The sequence below is a fragment of the Xiphophorus maculatus genome, chromosome 20 (assembly GCF_002775205.1).
Source record: "Xiphophorus maculatus strain JP 163 A chromosome 20, X_maculatus-5.0-male, whole genome shotgun sequence".
NCBI classification, from domain to species: domain Eukaryota; kingdom Metazoa; phylum Chordata; class Actinopteri; order Cyprinodontiformes; family Poeciliidae; genus Xiphophorus; species Xiphophorus maculatus.
Window position 1 is genome coordinate 20,883,258 of NC_036462.1, and position 17,690 is coordinate 20,900,947.

The 17,690-nt window shown below is 37.3% G+C and overlaps 1 protein-coding gene across 2 annotated transcripts in view; it reads right to left on the bottom strand.

Annotated features, from left to right (window-relative positions):
• The window catches only part of LOC102229904 (electroneutral sodium bicarbonate exchanger 1-like), a 34,371-nt gene that overhangs the window by 10,149 nt on the left and 6,532 nt on the right, over positions 1–17,690 (bottom strand). For both annotated transcript variants that reach the window (XM_023325184.1, XM_023325182.1), the window contains exons 2-6: positions 8,568–8,649; positions 6,614–6,766; positions 6,121–6,256; positions 4,004–4,164; positions 504–680 (exon numbers count right to left, since the gene is read on the bottom strand). In XM_023325184.1, the coding sequence (XP_023180952.1) occupies positions 504–680; positions 4,004–4,164; positions 6,121–6,256; positions 6,614–6,766; positions 8,568–8,649 (709 nt within the window). The remainder of the gene's footprint in view (positions 1–503; positions 681–4,003; positions 4,165–6,120; positions 6,257–6,613; positions 6,767–8,567; positions 8,650–17,690) is intronic.

Sequence of the window (17,690 nt, forward strand, 5' to 3'; positions counted from 1 at the left end):
ATGAAGTACTGGAGGGTTACTGCTTGAAGAGGATTCTGTGGCTTCAGAAGTGACATTAGTGGTAATTACAGTCCACCAGTGTGTAAGGAAGCCATAAAAAGTACCATCCAAAGGTCGCCACAAGCTGGGCAAAACACTGCACACCTCCCTGTACTCACTTCCATCAGCACCATGCTGTGGGAACGCCTTTCTTCAGTAGGGATAATGAAACTGGCAGGATTTAATGCGATGGAGCTAAACACACAATAATCCTAGATGAAAACCTTTTAGAGAATGAAATGTAACAGTCAAAGTCCAACCCTAAACCAAGCTGAGAGTCGTGGCAAGACTTAAAAATTGTTGTCCACAAACACTCCATGCAGTGTGTGGTTGTAATGTGACGAAACGTGAAAACATTCAAGGGGTGTGAACACTTTTTCAAAACAATGTAACTTGTGTGTCTGTTGCTTTAGTCCTGCAAAATTAAAACCGCTCCCCACTGATGAGTGTGTGATGAGCCGTACCTACTAGTTGAGGCTCAGACTGTTTGCGTGCTCCCTCGGTGATGGAGCGTACCATGGGAATCAGGTTTTTCTTCTTCTCGTTTTGGTGATGATGTCTCTTCAGCAGAGCCTCACGCACCCTAACTCTGACGGTGTCATCCAGTTCGTGCGAGGCCTCCTGGTGATCCAGAACCATGTCTGCAACACAATTTGAGACTCACACTGGGCTTGTAAGCAAAAGCAGTTAGGACTTGATTAAATAATATTTATCTAGTTTGCTAAACATGACTGCTTTAGTGTCCTTGGGCAAGGTCTGACATCATATTTTAGAGCCTGAAATCTTCACAATTAGCCCTTTAATTGTTTTCAAATCAAAAAGTTACTTTTAAAATGTCAATTTCTGACACAAAATTAGTTTTTTAAGTTGCACCCCAAGGATGAAATACACAATTTCATATGGCTGACTATCTAGAATCTGTTATGGCACTCTCTAAACAACTGCAATGGATTATGACTGTAAACAGATAATAGACTTATAATAATAAGTTTTTTTTTAATAGCAGTTTGTTGAATGGATGTGTTGTCACATGGAAAAGGATGCAAAGGAGCATTTCTTCTAAAATGATCATCTATGCAGATGAAATTCTAACAAACAACTTGCAATGTTGTTACTTAACTTTAAGTAACTGTGTCAGAGGAACACAGTTTGACAGATGATGCTCTTGGATTAACATTTTGACAGAAACATTGTCAAAACCGTATGTGGACTTATTTTGTGCTTTTAAATCTCTGTGTGCAGTTCCAGTTGGCTAGTCCTCCAATTTACAGTCCCCACAACATTTCTCCTGTCCTTTTTCTCCTTTCTTTACATCACCATAAGAAGACTGTTCCAAAAGTAAGACCACACTTCTTCCACTTTCACTGCATTTAGATATTTTTATATATTTATACATTCCTTGATTCCAGAAATTAACATGAATTACAGTATAACCAATTATGAACTTTTAGCTCATAAACAACTGAAATGTAAAAGTTGAAAAAATATTAAATTGTACAAGAAATGTTGCAATAGTATAACTTCACCAATCTTTTTCCAATTTCTGTGTTACACCAGTGTTCTCATACATCTGGCTATCTGTCTGTGCTAAGAGCACAGTGCTGCTGAACCTGAATCAATGCTGCTGACATATGAGACAATATGGACCTGAAGAAGAACAGCTTCTGTCTGTGTCTTACTTGTCCTTTCAAGCTGACTTGTTTAGTCAGCACAAGGCTGTGCATTAGTCTGCTTCCTTTCTTTACCCACAGCCACTAAGAGATTCTCTCACACAAATTTTGTGTGCAGTAAGTGAATTTATTCTGAGCACACTTTAAGATCAGCAATAATGAGCTGACCTCAGTGATACTTTATCAGCCTCTTTAATAAGGACAATGACAACAGAGCAACACAATAAAGCCTGCATGCAGTAAGCCCAGGAAGCTTTAAATGTTGCAGGGTTATGTGTATTGACTAAAACTAAAGCTAAAATTGCCTTGCCTTATGTTATGAAGAAGTCTGTTGTTTTCTTGCTCTTTGTTTCTCCATTTCAATGTGTAACTTCAAGAATTATGATGAAAAGTTAATAAAATCAACTCTTATTATCTGTTTAGAAATTAGATTAGAAAGCAAAATAAAGATAAAAGCATGAATACAAAAAAACAGTTTAAGCTTTACTTTTACCTAAGGCAAGACTATGTTTAGCATGGTGTAAAAATGCATTTAACATTTAACAAAGGTGGCTATGCAGTGTATGCAACGCATAGGGGCGCTGCACTAGAGGGGGCGCAAAAACGATGTGGGGATTTTTTTTTATATGTAGTCAGCATTTTATGTACTTAACAGCTGTTTGTGTATGAAATGATCAATAACAGAGGAACAGCACTGATTAGGCGCCCCCCTCCCATACAGGCAGCTTGGGCAGCGGCTGAGGCGCGTTTTGTTTTCTTTTAAATTTGTAGTAATGCTTCAACAACAGGGAGCTAAAGATGGGGCGCAGAAAAAACTCCGGGGCCCAAAACAGAAAACGGAAGAGGGGGAAGGATAAAGATGTTGGAGAGACGAAGAAAAGCTTTTCAAAGTGGTTGAAAGACAGAAGGTAAGAAATGTAAGTGTATCAGCAAGAGAGTTGTAAATATTCAGTTTTTCTTAAGCTAGCCTACAATGACAGGTGGTTGTTGTCCAATACGGGACGCGATTTATTCCGTATTGCTATAATGTCTGATAGACACACACATCTCAACAATAAGTGTAATAATAATGTCCAAAACAAAACACGGGATATGTTCGCATCCAAAAATATGTAGTTGCGCCCCTGTGAGTGACAATAACATTCTTGAAGAACTCCAACTTCAAAATGCTTTTCTTAACATGACAAACTTTAAGTCACTGCCTGTGTTGGAGTGAATAAAATCTAACATGAGAAACTTTAAGGAAAAACTTATTTAAGCAAGAAAAAGTTGTGGAAAAAAATATTACACATATACAAGCCTCTGTAAAGGACCCATAACTGATAGAGTATGCCTCCTTCCTTTGCTTTAAACTCAAGGCTTATGATCTAACTGTGAAAATGATAGATTATACTCATTTGTTTCTGCAGTTCATTTCTGCTTGTACTCTGCAAGAGCCTTCTGCAGGCAGGGGGAGAGAACAGGTTGTGGGTTTGCAGGCACCAGTGCTAGCTGGTCATTGTACAAATTAAGTTAAGCCAAAATAACAACACAAATGACATTTGTCTTTGACAGTATTTGGTCAAATAGGAACACTAACTTTATAGTGGAATGAAAATGTTTTCTGTCCAAATTATTTCTGATTTTGGTGTCTGGCATCTAAAGCAGGAGATTATGTAAATAGAAGAAAAAAAATTATGTGAGAAAGACAAACCTGGAGAGAAAAAAACAAAAGGAATTGAACTTTCAAATGTTCAAAATGTAAATGTTACATGACACCCTTATTGATGTGCTAATTATGACATCATAACATTTTTTTTTCACCAATTAGTGTATATGCAACAAACATTACAAACTAACAAAAAGCAAAAAGAGTTATTGATCTTAGCCTCTTTTTTTTACTGTATTTGTAAAAAAAACATTAATGAATGGCAATTAGTTCATGTTTTATATGAATTCAGTTAAAATATTTAGGTACAGAGCCATTAATGTGGATCAGCTCAATTATAACCTCTATGAACAAAAGTTAGAATATTTCCTATGGTCATGTCCAGTTTATGCAAAACTTTAATGTTAGCTATAATTTTTTTCAATCTTGAACTAAAGAGCTTGTTGAATGTATTGGTGTCCCGGTTTATATCAATAAGTCTCATTTCTACAAAAGGAAAGTTCCAGCAAAGCACATATAAACGCATGTTGTCCATTATTACAATGAAAACTGACTTTTTGCAACATCCACGATCATTTTTCATGTGTCTTCTTTTAGCATTCTGAAGTTGAGATGCTGGTTTACATGTGAAGAGGAAATTTCTCACCTGCTATCTCCTCAATGGAGTCGGCTCGCATGTCTAGCAGCACGCTGCCATTGATGATGCAGCTGCGCAGCTCAAATAAGCTGTGAAGGGAAAGTGTAGCAACGTAAGGCTTGCTCCACCGCTCTCCACCGTCCTCCACATCCTCCTCAAACTTCAGCCACCTGCAACATAAAAACAAACAGCAGATCAAGAGCTTTACCTCAATAGAATCCAGTTTAAATATTTCCATTTTAACCCTTGAATGGTGTTAATATTTTATTTAAAGTAGCACTATATAAACAAACTGGACTGAATACTGAATTGAATCTGGATTCAAGGAAGATGATGTACGAGAGAAGCTTTTGGCTGCTTTAGTTTTACTGCTACCATCAACTCCACTTTTGTTTAACAATGAAAGTACTTCTAGATCACTGCTTCTGTGTTTCTTTTTATTTGTCTATTTGTTCTGTTAAAACCCCAGATGGCCGCTCAGGGTTAACCTGGTTCTGCCGGAGGTTTCTACCTCGTAACGATACATGCTCAGGGATTGCTGCAGAGCTGCTCATGTTCATTCAGGAGACGTAAATGCTCAGTGACTTGTAAGCCTGTCACAATAAGCAAAGAATCAATTAATCACATGATGAAGTGAATCATTTCCATTCTGATGATTAATATTTTGAAGGGAAATTTTGCTTACACACCATACTTCATTTTATTTATGTTTTTGGTTGCGTGTGGCTTTTATTTCTGGTTTATTTGTAGTTTTTTGTTGAAATATCTTCCATTTGCAGTGTTAAGTTTGTTACTAAATTAAAGTTTATAGGTGTTTGAGAGAGTGAACTTGCATTATTGAAAACAAAACAAAAATATAATCACTTATCACAATAATTACTGGGACAAGTTGTGATTTTATTTTGATGCAGTCAGCTGGGTTTCCTTAGATAATAAATGTTTTACCAATTTCAATAATAAACTTTAATTGTTTTATAACGAGGCCTAAACTGTATGTAACTAACTTTGAATCTGTCTCTATTATTTTATTGATGTGTGTGACATGGATTTGTTGAATTGGTGCTATATAAGAGAAATGAAGTGATTTCAGCTAATTAGTCATTTAGGGTTTTGCATCAGACCTGATTTTCTTAAATGAAAAACCAGACAATAAAACCAAAAACTCCAAAAGTAATATCTCGATGTGTAGGTGTTTGAACCTGGTTTATCATTTGTTTTGATAATTTCTTAACACTTGCCATTTTAGTTTATTCAGTTGTTTTAATTATTTTATTCATCTGTCTTGCCCCTTTGTGCTCCAGATTGTAGTTTCTCACATTATTCTTTCCTCCCTTGTTTCTTCTCCCTTGATCTTTCTCCTTTCCTCTTGTCAGCCTGCTTCTCAGCACACCTGCTGTCCATCTCCTCTTCCCCACGTCTCTCTGATTAGCTCCTCTGGTTCCCCTGTCATTCGCCACTCATCAGTGTTTATGTAACATTTCAGTGTTGTTGTTCTCCACTGGGCCTTTCTGTTATTCTTTGTGATACCTCCATTATTTCACCGTCTTTGCTCCATGTCTTGTCTCTTCCTGCTTTTTCCTGCTGTAAATTATCCATTGTTTATGATCTATTTAAGCATTCTGCTTGAAAAATTTCTCTGCACTTGGGTTCTCCTTAAAACACATAATGACTAGTAGAGCATCGAACATTTTGTCCACATTGCTAAAATTATTTGACTGGATTGTGACACATTTAGATTCAGGAGGCTTTATCCTACGTTCAAAGTTGGCTTGTTTTTATTTTATTCTTGAAAGTTTGATCAGTGCAGACCAGATTATTACCAGCAGCAAACTGTAAGGAGAGGTTACTTTCCCTCTCCCATTTTCAATATCGTATCAGAAGATTTGCACAATTATTTTAGAGGGGCTTAAAGGCTTGACATTAGCATGTAAATCTGAGATTCTGCTCCCTTTGAAAGTATAGCAGTTTTTGTGCAATTCATCTTCTCACCTTGAGCAATAAATGATTCCCTGAGCTGTATATGTAATAACCAGCTGTACATGTATAGATCTCGTTCTGCCAGCCCTGCAGTGAGACGCTTTATTACAGGCTCTGTTTTCAGCTTCTCCCAGCGGAGACTTCCTGACCTGGCTGTTTCCTTCCACTCGGCATCTTTGCCTTCCTTCACACAGATCTCATCCAGCTCGGTGAACAGCTCATGGGACACGTGCTCGGCATCCTCCTCTGTGCCCAGGATGAACTGGACCCGCTGGGACGGTGTGTCTAATGGAGTGAAAGAATATGAGTGAGGGAGGAAAGAGGGATGTAAAGGTGAAGTTTTGTTCTCAAAGAGAACACAGTCTCTTACGTATTTCATGCCTTTAGATGGCAGCACATTCACTTTCACAAAAGACTCAACATAGAAATCCAATCCTGTTCCTAATTGGGTCATTAGTGGCCTGTCAATTGTTGCCTGAAGTGTAGTGGTCATACAACCATGTGACGAAAATCAGCAGCATTGATCTCAGTGGGAGGAGCCTGTGCATACATGCATACGTGTAACTGTACGAGTCATACAAAACAGTAAAAAGGTTCACAGATCTTTTATATTGATGGAGTGTGTGTGGTGGTGTGTGTTACCATGACTGCTGCCAGCTGCCTCACTGTCCTCGCTCTGTTGTGTCGTGATGCTTCCTGCCCTTTTATCTTTCTTGCGGTGGCGGGATCCGTGGGGTTTGTGGTGCCGATGGCTCTGCCTCGGCATCCGAACCCCCACAAACAGAGTCCTGTGTCCTAAAGGGAGAGGTGAAGATTTTATTAACGTTTACTAAAAGATTTTTACCTGCTAGTGTTAGGAATTCGACACGGCTTCTATAAATTGACAGGCTTGGCAAGGAGACCATCAGTCAGAGAACCAGCATACAGGCCAAAGTTAACTCTGGCTGAGGTTCAGAGGTGGGAGAAGTTGTTGACAGATATGTGAAGCTCTCCATACATCTCACCTTTATGGGCAAATGACAAGAAGAAAGCTAATGCTAACAGAAAGCCACATGACGTTTCTTCAGTGTGGACAGGAAGTCCAGTCAGTTTTTGGGCCGTCAAACAAACGAGTTAAATACAGGACACCTCTTAAAAAAAGAGAGATATAGGCTGCAAAAAGTTTGAGACTGACTCCATGGTTTTACCTTTGCCTATCAGATATCTCAACAGAATTAGAAAATGAAGAATACCCCTTTGGTTTTTATATTCCCTTTTTTACACATTATTGGCGTTAGTAGATGGTGTAGCTGATAATATCTGACAGTATTCCACAACTGGTGTCAAAGGAAGAGTCTTGAGATGAAGTCTTTCCCTAATGCAGCTCAAACTACAAAGTTTGTCTTTATAAGTGTGACTTTTTGGCCATTTTTACAAGTGCATGTAACATTCTATTTCCCACTGTGTTTAAATTCAACAATTCATATGCTTGTAAAAATGAAGGTGCAGATATTAGAAGATATTGGAAAACTATCTATTTCTATTTTTTCACCTTTCAAAATTCCAACAAAATAGTTTGTGGTTGCACTGTGATGACTAAAACGGCTGAATTGGACAGCATGTAATTGGATCTACAATGGACCCATTTTGTACAAGGCTAGTTATTGTGAATGAGCATCACATAAATAAAGCTAAACAGAGCTGAATGGAGCTGAACAAGAGAGAAAACGGGAAACTAAACACGGCAAGAGGAGGATGAGTGGAATCAAGAGCTGCATGTGTGAGTCAGCTTCATTTGGACTCGCTAGATTAGAGATGTGGCTGAGTCAACAAATTAATTTATTAAGATGCAGCCAAACTGCAGCCTGTTTGTGAAATATATCTCTGCTTTTAGTTTTACACTAAGGAGTTTAGCTTAAGCACACTTGTTTAAACGAGCTCTTCACAGTTGATTTCTCCAAATGGGTGTTCAAAAACCACCAAAGACCAGGTCAGGACTGGATAAAGAGAGAGAACAGATTAGAAGAACAATGTAAAACACAGTCACTCCCACATCTATGCTTTGACCTGAAGCTCCACAAAGAAAGGAGATCCATAGTCCATAATAATTTAGTCTAATATTGCTGTTCTTCTCATTTTGATATTTATGTGATATAAAACAATTTTGTGGTTATGTGCAAACATAAGCATTACTAATAAACAAATTGGGCCTGATTGGGTCGCAGGCTGAGGTGGCAAACAGTTCTGGCTCGAGTGTTTTCAGCTGAGTCCTGAGGAAACGAGGACCGGAAATCCTCCCTTCTGTTCTAAATTATGTAAAATGACACATTATCTCTGTGTTCCAGTAACACAAAGAATGAAGTGGTACTGTATTCCTCTAGAAAGTGTGGGAGGAAAAAAAATGCAGTTTATAAGTTGAAATCAGAGCCACTATGCTTTTTTTTGCTTCTCTGAACAAATGAATTTGTTTTCCCAGACATGAAAATGCCTGTGTATGGTATCTTTATTTATAGAACAATCTGCCAGAAGAACCACAAAGAAAAACCAATGCATACCCCCAGGTAGAGACGACCACCAGACATTTCAATGCAATTTTCCAAATGTAAATAGTTCTCACCTTCCAGCTCCTCTTTCTCATAGTGAATGTTCATCACTGAGCTGGTTCCTCCCTGGTCCACAACCACTTCCTCATCAGGCCTCTGACAGACGCACACAGAACAGAACGCATACAGCATGAAGTCAAAGTTCATATTTGTTCTTTCTGGAGCAGACAACACATTGTTTTACTGCAGAATAACATCAAATGGACATTATTATAACTTCGAAAGAGTTAAAAAGCTTTGAAAGGTGCCCTAACAGGTTGAAACGCGATGTTTTGATCCAAACTGTTCCCTTGCAGCCTGTTTAGGTTTGTTGTTCTGCTGGAAGGCGAATGTCTACTTTAGTTTAAAATTTTTGCTGGCTCTAACGTGATTTTTTTCAAGAATTTCTCTGTATTTAGCTCCATACATCTTTCCATCAAGTATGACCAGCTTCATTGTCTCTACAATGCTTTGAAGAGAAGCATTGTATTAGTTTTCCACTTCACATGTTTTGCATGCAGACCAAAATGCTGAAAATGTCATTTTGCCTTCTTCCTGAGGTTTGATGTCCCCGCTTGTTAAAAAAAAACAAAAAAAAAAAAACTTTGTATGGCTTCGTTTCAATAATATCTTTCCTGTCGCGACTCGTTCAACAAGGCCATATTTGGCAGTGCATGACATGTAGTCGTCCTGTTAGCAGATCATCCCCCCCTGGACTACATGCACAGCTTGTATGCTTAGGTGGGCAGCCATGTCTTGGTAGGTTTGCAGTTATGTGAAACACTTTGCATTTTCAAATGATGGGTCAAAAGGTGCATTTGTGAAATGTTAAAGGCATGGGATAAAGTTTCATTACCTAACTGCTTTAATCTTCTCCATAACTTTATTCCTGACATGTCTGCTGTGTGTTTGGTCTTTACTAATGTTCTCTAACAAACCTCTGAGGCCTTTGCAGAACAGCTTCATTTATTCTGAGATTCAAACTATATTTAATGTCCATCAAGTGGACATTATTATAACTTCGAAAGAGTTAAAAAGCTTTGAAAGATGCCCCGAAAGTTTGAAACTTGATGCTTTGATCTGAACTGTTCCCTTGCAGCCTGTTTAGGTTTGTTGTTCTGCTGGAAGGTCCACTTTAGTTTAAAATATTTGCTGGCTCTAATGTGATTTTTTTCACTTAATTAGATCATCTCTGAAGTCGATTTTCACAGAATTTTATTCAGAATAAAGGGGACTGAATACAAATGTTTACCGCACTTTTTAAAACAATGCCTCATTTACCTTCCACTTATCAATCATGTGTTTGTGATTGTGGACGTCACTGTCCAGATGTTTCCTGACACTATTTTTTACACAAGCCTTTGAAATAGAAGAATCATTTCCAGACAGTCTACGCTCGGTGAGTCTTGTGGACACATTTTAAAGGCCTTGCAGTAATTAGCAACAAACTACAGACAAATAGATGTCATTTGTAACAACAGGACGAGTCATTTGGAAAATGGACAGGGCTCTGCTATCCAGGGTCAAACAAATCAAATTAGCAGAGTGCCACATCAGTCAGCTGGACTGCTGCAGAATGCTACTGCAGATGGTTTAACTATCTGGTGACAAGGATTTCTCAGAAAAGCTGCAGTCTGTACAGGTCTTATGACAGTCATAGTAGGATGATGTTAAAACTTCATAGTGCCTGTGGAGTTGCTGTGTGACTGTGGTGACTCTGCACTGCCTTCATGTATAATGTTCAAAAGAGTTCATATTTAAGCCAAATGTTTAAAATGGTTAGAGGTGTTACTAGTAGAGTTAATAGGCACAAAGAAAAACAGGAGAAAGTAGACCTACATGTTAAAAAATGTAAATACAGGCAATGTCTTTAACTGCAGCCAATAATTCAATTAATGCTTAAAACTGTAAGCTGCTCAGTTCACTGAGAGCAAATCTTGCACTGCAGCTTCACACTCTTGAATCTCCAGAGAGGCGCTTTGCAGCTGGTCTGAGGTTTATCTTTTAAAACAGATTCCTGTGGTCTTTGCTTTCTCCATTTTTCACACATCATGCCCTGAAATCTCACCTTTGACAACACATTTATGATGACATTTGTTCTGATGTCTCCTTAGGAAGCAAACCATTCTCACAGTGTTTCATCTTTAACTTATCTGAATACTCATGCTCCTTGTATGAGGTTTTACTTTACAAATCAAGAAATGCGACATCCATACACATGCATTGAAATATACTGGTTGTTTACATACTTCTTTTTCTATCTCTTCTCCTTTGTTGTAACATACAGTTTTATAACCAAGGGACAAGTCAGTAATCTACATCATTCTGCACAATAATTGCTACACTGGTAAAGATACAAACTCCTTCAGATCCACATATTAATCATGCAAAGATGCCATCATGTGCTGCAGTTATTAGACACAGCTTCAGATATTTGCTCTGAATGTAAAAATGGTCAGGTTTAAGTAAAAAGTTAATAATGCTTTCTTTCATTTTGAGACTGCTTTATGTGGAGGACCAAAACTGACATAATAAAAAATAAAAGCATAAATATATATTTTGTTATTCCTTTCCTTTGTACATGTGCTGTCATCAAAAAATTTATATAAATTTTTCTTTTCCTTACAGCTCTCAGCTCAGCAACTTTATTAGAAAATAATTTAGCATTTTTCTTGTGGACCCCCTCCGCAGAATGTATGTTTCAGTTAGCGGCTCTCAAACTCAGAGGTTCACTGTCAGGGTTTTCATAGTTTGGACGAAGTGGCCGCTGAGCAACACCACAACCTACACAAGTATTGTCACTGACTGAACAAACTCAAATCCACCAAAACCTTTTTGCTCACCATTAAGATGTGATAGCTGTAAGTCAATGATTTCAATATGTTAGATTGAAATAATCAGATTTCAATCTAACAGAGCACCTCTGGGATGTGGTGGAAAAGAAAATGTATGTCATAGGTGTGCATGCATTTTTACCATACCTGTGCTTTGCTGAATGCCCCTGGACAAGGCACTAAACTTTAAGTTGCCTAGTGATTAGTGTATGAAGATATGAATCTGTGTTTGTGATTGTGTGAGTCTAGCTGTAGTGTAAAGTGTTTGAGCTGTAGTGTAAAGTGTAGAAAAATATAAAGTTTTGTCTTTTGAAAAAATATATAATCAATGTGAAAACATGAAAGTGATAAAGAATTTGCCTAGAAGTATATATGAATTCCCAGAAGGAACAAACTGACTTTTTAGGGTCAAGACTTTGTTTTAAGATTTTGGAAAAGTGCTGGGTACCGTCTGTAGTGGCACTCTGCATCCCAAAAGTTCGTTGTACCACCTTTGCAGTTTGTCTAGCAACAAATATTTGAATCACTCGACTGAAACCAAGTCTTCTTTTATGATGTTTACTTAAAGAACTCCAAAAGTTCACTTACAGAAAAAACGAAAGGCTCGGTACAGATCGGTCAAAAAATTGTGTTGCTTCCACCGTATCCAACTGCAATCTGCCCTCAAACGTGCATACGGGCAATATTAATGTTATGCATTACGTAGTGGAAGCCAAAATTACCTTTCACAATAAAAGTATCCCTTTACATTAACGAAGTTATACATTCCAGAAAATATACTCATCATGAATTTCTTTAAATTAAATTAAGCATATTTATACATTTTTAATCTAACTTATTATTCTATATGAATTCCCCATTAACTGGCTCTTACACCGTCTCTATATATTACAATTTTTGTTTTTGCTTTTGAACATCACCTTCTATCAAGAGGACATAATGTTTGTCAAATTTTCAAATCTAGCTTCATGGTCCCCATAGCTCCACCTAATTCGCAGGCTTGTTCCATCTGGAGCTGCTTTCGTGCTTTTTTTCTCATTCACAAAGCACCATATAAGTGCATTGGGATTTCATTTTCTTTCCATGACTGAGCACTTCATTATCCCAAGAGAGTTCTGCCGTTTAAAGAATAAAGCTTCTTAATTAGAAAGGCATACTGTGGCCAAAGTCTGAATCTGATTTGTGGTTTTATGCAGGAGAGGAAAGTGTGGCAGCAGAAAAAGTGTGTATTTCCAGCTCAGCACAATGTAATAAATTTGAACAAACTCTACTTCCACGTGATATTCATGCATCAGAATAACAGGCAGCAGTTAATGCTTAGGGGAAATGGCACCACACAAACACAAACATGATTTCCCAATAGATTTAAAGTCTTTTTGAAAGTAGTGCACTAAAGTCTTAGTTATTTGAGTTTTCACATCCTTGTCAGGATCTGCATTTTCTGTAATGTTTTGAATTTAGGTTTTGTCTGTTTTTAGTTATTATTGGATATTCCTCCTATAGTTTTTGGTTCATGTTTCCTTAGGCCCGGACTACAAGGCAGGATTAGTGATTCATTGAGGTAAAACAGTGTTTGCAATAACTGCCAATGAGTCATTTGCATCATGGCGGAGGAATTTTGGTCCAGTCTAATCAGAAAAACGTCTTTATTTCGGCTCAATTTGAGGGTGTTTGAGCATGGACAACTTTCTCCTTCAATGTTTCCTGCAAGAGAGCAGGATTCATGGTTCCATCATTTATGGCAAGTTGTCCAGGTTTTGAAGCAGAAAAGTAGTCCCAGACAATCACCATGTTTGACTGTCTGGATGATGCTCTTATTTTGAAATGCTGTTAGGTCTATGTATGATGAACCAGGATGCATCTTCCTGAAGTTTATGTTGCCAGGACACAGAACATCTCCCTCAATCTGTATCCTCAACATTATACTGCAGAGACGTTTTTATGCAAATTTGAGTCTTGGAGTAATTTGGTAGGCCATCGCTTCTGGGAAGGTTTTTCATTCTTCAATGTCTTCTTCATTTGTGAATAATAAAAGTGAAAAAATACGTTTGCGTCGAACCTCCTAATTGTGATTGGTTCTTTTAATGAGCTTTCACACTCCAGGGTCAGTAACCTACGGAGCCCTTTAGGGGACATGGGGATTTTTTTTTTCTTTTGCGTTCCCGCGCAAAACTTTTGCCATTTTCATGTGAAGTTCCCTCCCAAACTTACACAAACAGACATAAACATGCAGTGAATAAATCATTTTTAGATAATTTTTTTTGCACCAAAGAGTTAATAATAAACACGTTTTTACCGAGGTTATTTAAATGTGTAAATTTTAAATCAACATTTGTGACTGTCTACAAAATACACCAGCAAATATTGCAGTAAGCATATTGCGAGGGAATGCAAAAGAAAAATTTTCCCCATAGTCCCTTAGAGCTCAGCAGTAACCAGACGATGAAACCCAGCTTTGTTTTAAAAGTTAAACAGGATTTTCAACATTGAGTAGCTGTCCAACGGTTATCTATCTTGCCATGTCCACTTATAGAAAAGTGCACATATTTCTTCATACTTTTCTGCTGAATCATGTAATTTACTTTAGTCATAATGTCACTGTCTCTTTTTCCATAGTGAAGGACAAGCTGACCACCTGGGAATTAAATTTACCTTATCTAGGAGTAATCTTAAATGGCTAAGTTGTAAATGTATAAGACAATTTAAAGTAAATCGTAGTTTCATTTTCACTATTGAGCATTCAGCATCTCGGGTTCAGTGAACCATCTGCAAAGCATAGCCGGAGAGTAGGCAATGTATGTATTAGCTCACTGCATTGATTCAGAAACCACATGTTGGTAAGTCTGCCTCATGGTGTTTTATGTTGCTTTTAGATGAGTTTATGCCTTTAACTGCCATTTTACCTTGAGGTCACTTTCTTCATAGCTCAACCTTACTGAACTCACCATAATTCATTTAGAAAGGAACACATCTGTCACTCAAGTGTCACAGTGTGAGAAATCTTTCATAACTGAATTGTGACAAGTCTTGCAATAATTATTTTTGCTTACATTTTACCTACATAAACAGCAAGTTATCAGTAGATCAGTAAAAGCATCACATTCTGATTTCGAGCAGTTTTACCAACCAGTCAAATCTCTCTGTACTCTGAAATTGTAGTCCAGATTCTCCTTCAAAACACAACGGTGTTATCAGTATCTGGTGAACCTTGGCTCCTGCGTATTGTTTTTCAAATCAAGCTTGAGGCATCATAATTAGAGCTTTACCAAGTTACACTGATGCTCTGCAGGAGGGAGCAGATAAAAAAGCAACTCTAAAAGCTTTCTGACCCAGAATGGGTGGCAGCGTATCACATCTGATCAATTTGAATCAATTTGGTCTAAATAAAGGGAAGAAAGAAATGGAGGAGGAAGAAGGCTAAAACTCTGTGTAACTATTAGGTAATGGAAAAGAAAACAAGACAGTAATAAATGTAATTCTTTATGCCATTATCTAATTGTGTGGTCCATATATCCATTCATCCGTCATTGTCAAGTTGGTTTTGTACTGGCAAACTAAAAATAGTTAATAAAAGAGAGGACTTTGGTCACTTTAAAGTAAATAAGTGTGGAATTTAAAAACGATAAATAGGAGCGCTGCTGGATGTTGCACTTTTCTTTACATATTAGTTATGAGGGTCACAGTTCAGCAACACCTTCTTAACCACATGTTCATGTAAGTGAGCGTTTTTTTTTAGCAGGTTAATGGTTCCCTGTCATTCACATCTTACTTTCCCTTGTGCCACATTAAGTATTTTAGCTAAGCTCATAATGCACTTCTAAGGTTTTTTTTGTCTCTGCTGCTGAACACATCTGTGACCCTCAAAGCATGAACACTCGCAGGGAAAATAATCTGTGTGTCGCCACCAGATTCTATCACCTGGCAACCGTCCTTTTTGTCTTCCCTCTTGTCCTTAGCTGGGTATCAGCAGCAGCCTTTGGATGTGGTTTATGACTCATGCAGATTAGTGCCTCCGTGCCACAGAACTCACACAGAGCTGGATCCAAAATGGCTGCATGCCCTTGAGGTTCTGCCCTTTATGGGCATACTGGAGCCAACAGGGGCGCATACACACAGGAGACGCCTTGTTACCAGAGAAAATCATGTGATACAGGGAGGAATTGAAGACAAACTGTGATGTGGATTCAAAGAGATTAAACTTAGGAAAACTGTATTCTCAATAAAGGCATCCTGCTCTGTCTATTTTTACCAGAACATCACACGCTGATTTTAATACTTAATTATTATTTGAAGATTATGTAACTTTCATTGGTCTGAATTTAGCTAAATTAAAGGTTGCTCAACACAAACATTTGAACAATTGTAAGAAAGTCATGAAAGAAATTCGTTTTTAAAAATGCTTAAAGGTGATTGATGCTTTTCCATTTGAAGCTTTCATTCATGTTTTTCACACTTGCTGTAATTTGGAGGGTTAATCATAAACATTTCAGTATTCATACAAACATACATAACCTTTAACTTTTACCGTCTTCAATTGCATATTCACATTTGAGTTGATTGTTTGTGGTCTAATTTACAATGCCTTGCAAAATGGTTGTTAGAAACAAAAGCTTTAATGTACTTGATTGGGATTTTTATGCAACAGTCCAACATAAAGTAGCACATAGTTTTAACGTGAAAGGAAAATGCTACATGATTTCCATGTTACTGTAGAATATCTGAAATGTGTGGTGTGCAACAAAACAAAGGCCTAGTGGCTTTCAGAAGGCACCCCCGCTTCAGCTTTCTGATTAAAACATCAAAATAAAACCATGTTTTCCTTCAACTCCACAGTTATGCACTGCTTTCTGTTAAAGTGTCAATAGAAACATGGTAGCTTGTGGTTGCAACATAATTAAATGTGAGAAGGATACAGCTAACTTTTCTGTTAACCATCTTTCTTTTTGTATGATGCATCTTTGGGCCCACAACACTGACTCCTAGGATGGCTTTAGACTGTCTCATCTCAAGTCTCAGCATGTGAGAGCCAAATATAGAGCAATGCCATCAATCACCAAGAGATTCAAGATGTACAGTGTTTTCCAGAAAAGCACAACCCCCTAAAAATATGTTGGATTCCCAGAATGGTAATGAAAAGTAAAGTTACACAAGTGTCCTATTTTTGATACTGAAAAATCTCCCATTCATGCAGAAAAAACATGCATAACATTCACGCAGGGGTTTTGACAGAAGAACTAAAGAACTGATACACAGTAAGAAAAAGAGGAGCATTTGTTAGATAATTCACAAAAATTCTCCCTTGTGAGTTTATGTTTTATTGTAAAAATATTTTCTTGTCAATTTCCTTCCTTCAGCCTCACTTCCTGGAATTTTATATTTGTTGAAAAACAATATTGCCAACAATGCAAACGGAGAGTCCGGCCGCATTAAAGTAAAACACATTCAACTGGTTGAGCAACAACAATTTGCATCCCTGTGTCCCGACTAAGTGGGGCAATCGATGTGTTGCATCAAAACGTCCTCACACTCTATATGCACCATGAGAGGAACCAAGCTGCAGACAACACTTTTACACTGAATAATTATTTATGCTATATCTATGTGCAATGTCAAACAGCAGGTAAGAAGCACTGAAATTAATATTTGCTATCCAGGTGTTGGGACATTACCTGTCTTCCCTCACATTGCAGGAATACTGATGCATGTTGTTACCCCAACCACGTTCTCTAATAAAGAAAAAACAAAAACTTTAAAGTTCCAATTATTTTACTATTTGAATCAAAGTTATTTTTATCTGTTATTCCACACACTTTTTCTGATACACAAGATAAGTCATGATGCAACCGCCACCGTGCTTTACAGTTTGATCAGAGATCCCTCAACAATGACAAAGTTTTTGTCATTGCTTTGCAAATCTTCACATATGCTAGAATATTTATTTCCCCTCCAAACTCAGCTATTTCACTTACTAGCATGTCTTTTTCTGTTAAGTCCAAAATTATTCATACCAACTCATACATTACTCTTACATATCAAAGTACTAAAGAAAAAAATTAATGAGCTGGTCAGAACTTAATACATACCACTATTTCTAATTCACTATTGGCTCTGCTCAGTGCCTCACTAAATTATATTTTCACAATAAATATTATAAAAAATAGTACATTACATTCTTATTTACTGGTAACATAGCAAATAAAATGCGTGGCAAACCTTAAAAGAAAGCTGCACTATTAGAAATAATAAATATATGAATAATTATGTGTCACTGTTTGAACTAAGATATTCTTTAAAATGTATGTGAAAGGAATAAAATAGACAATA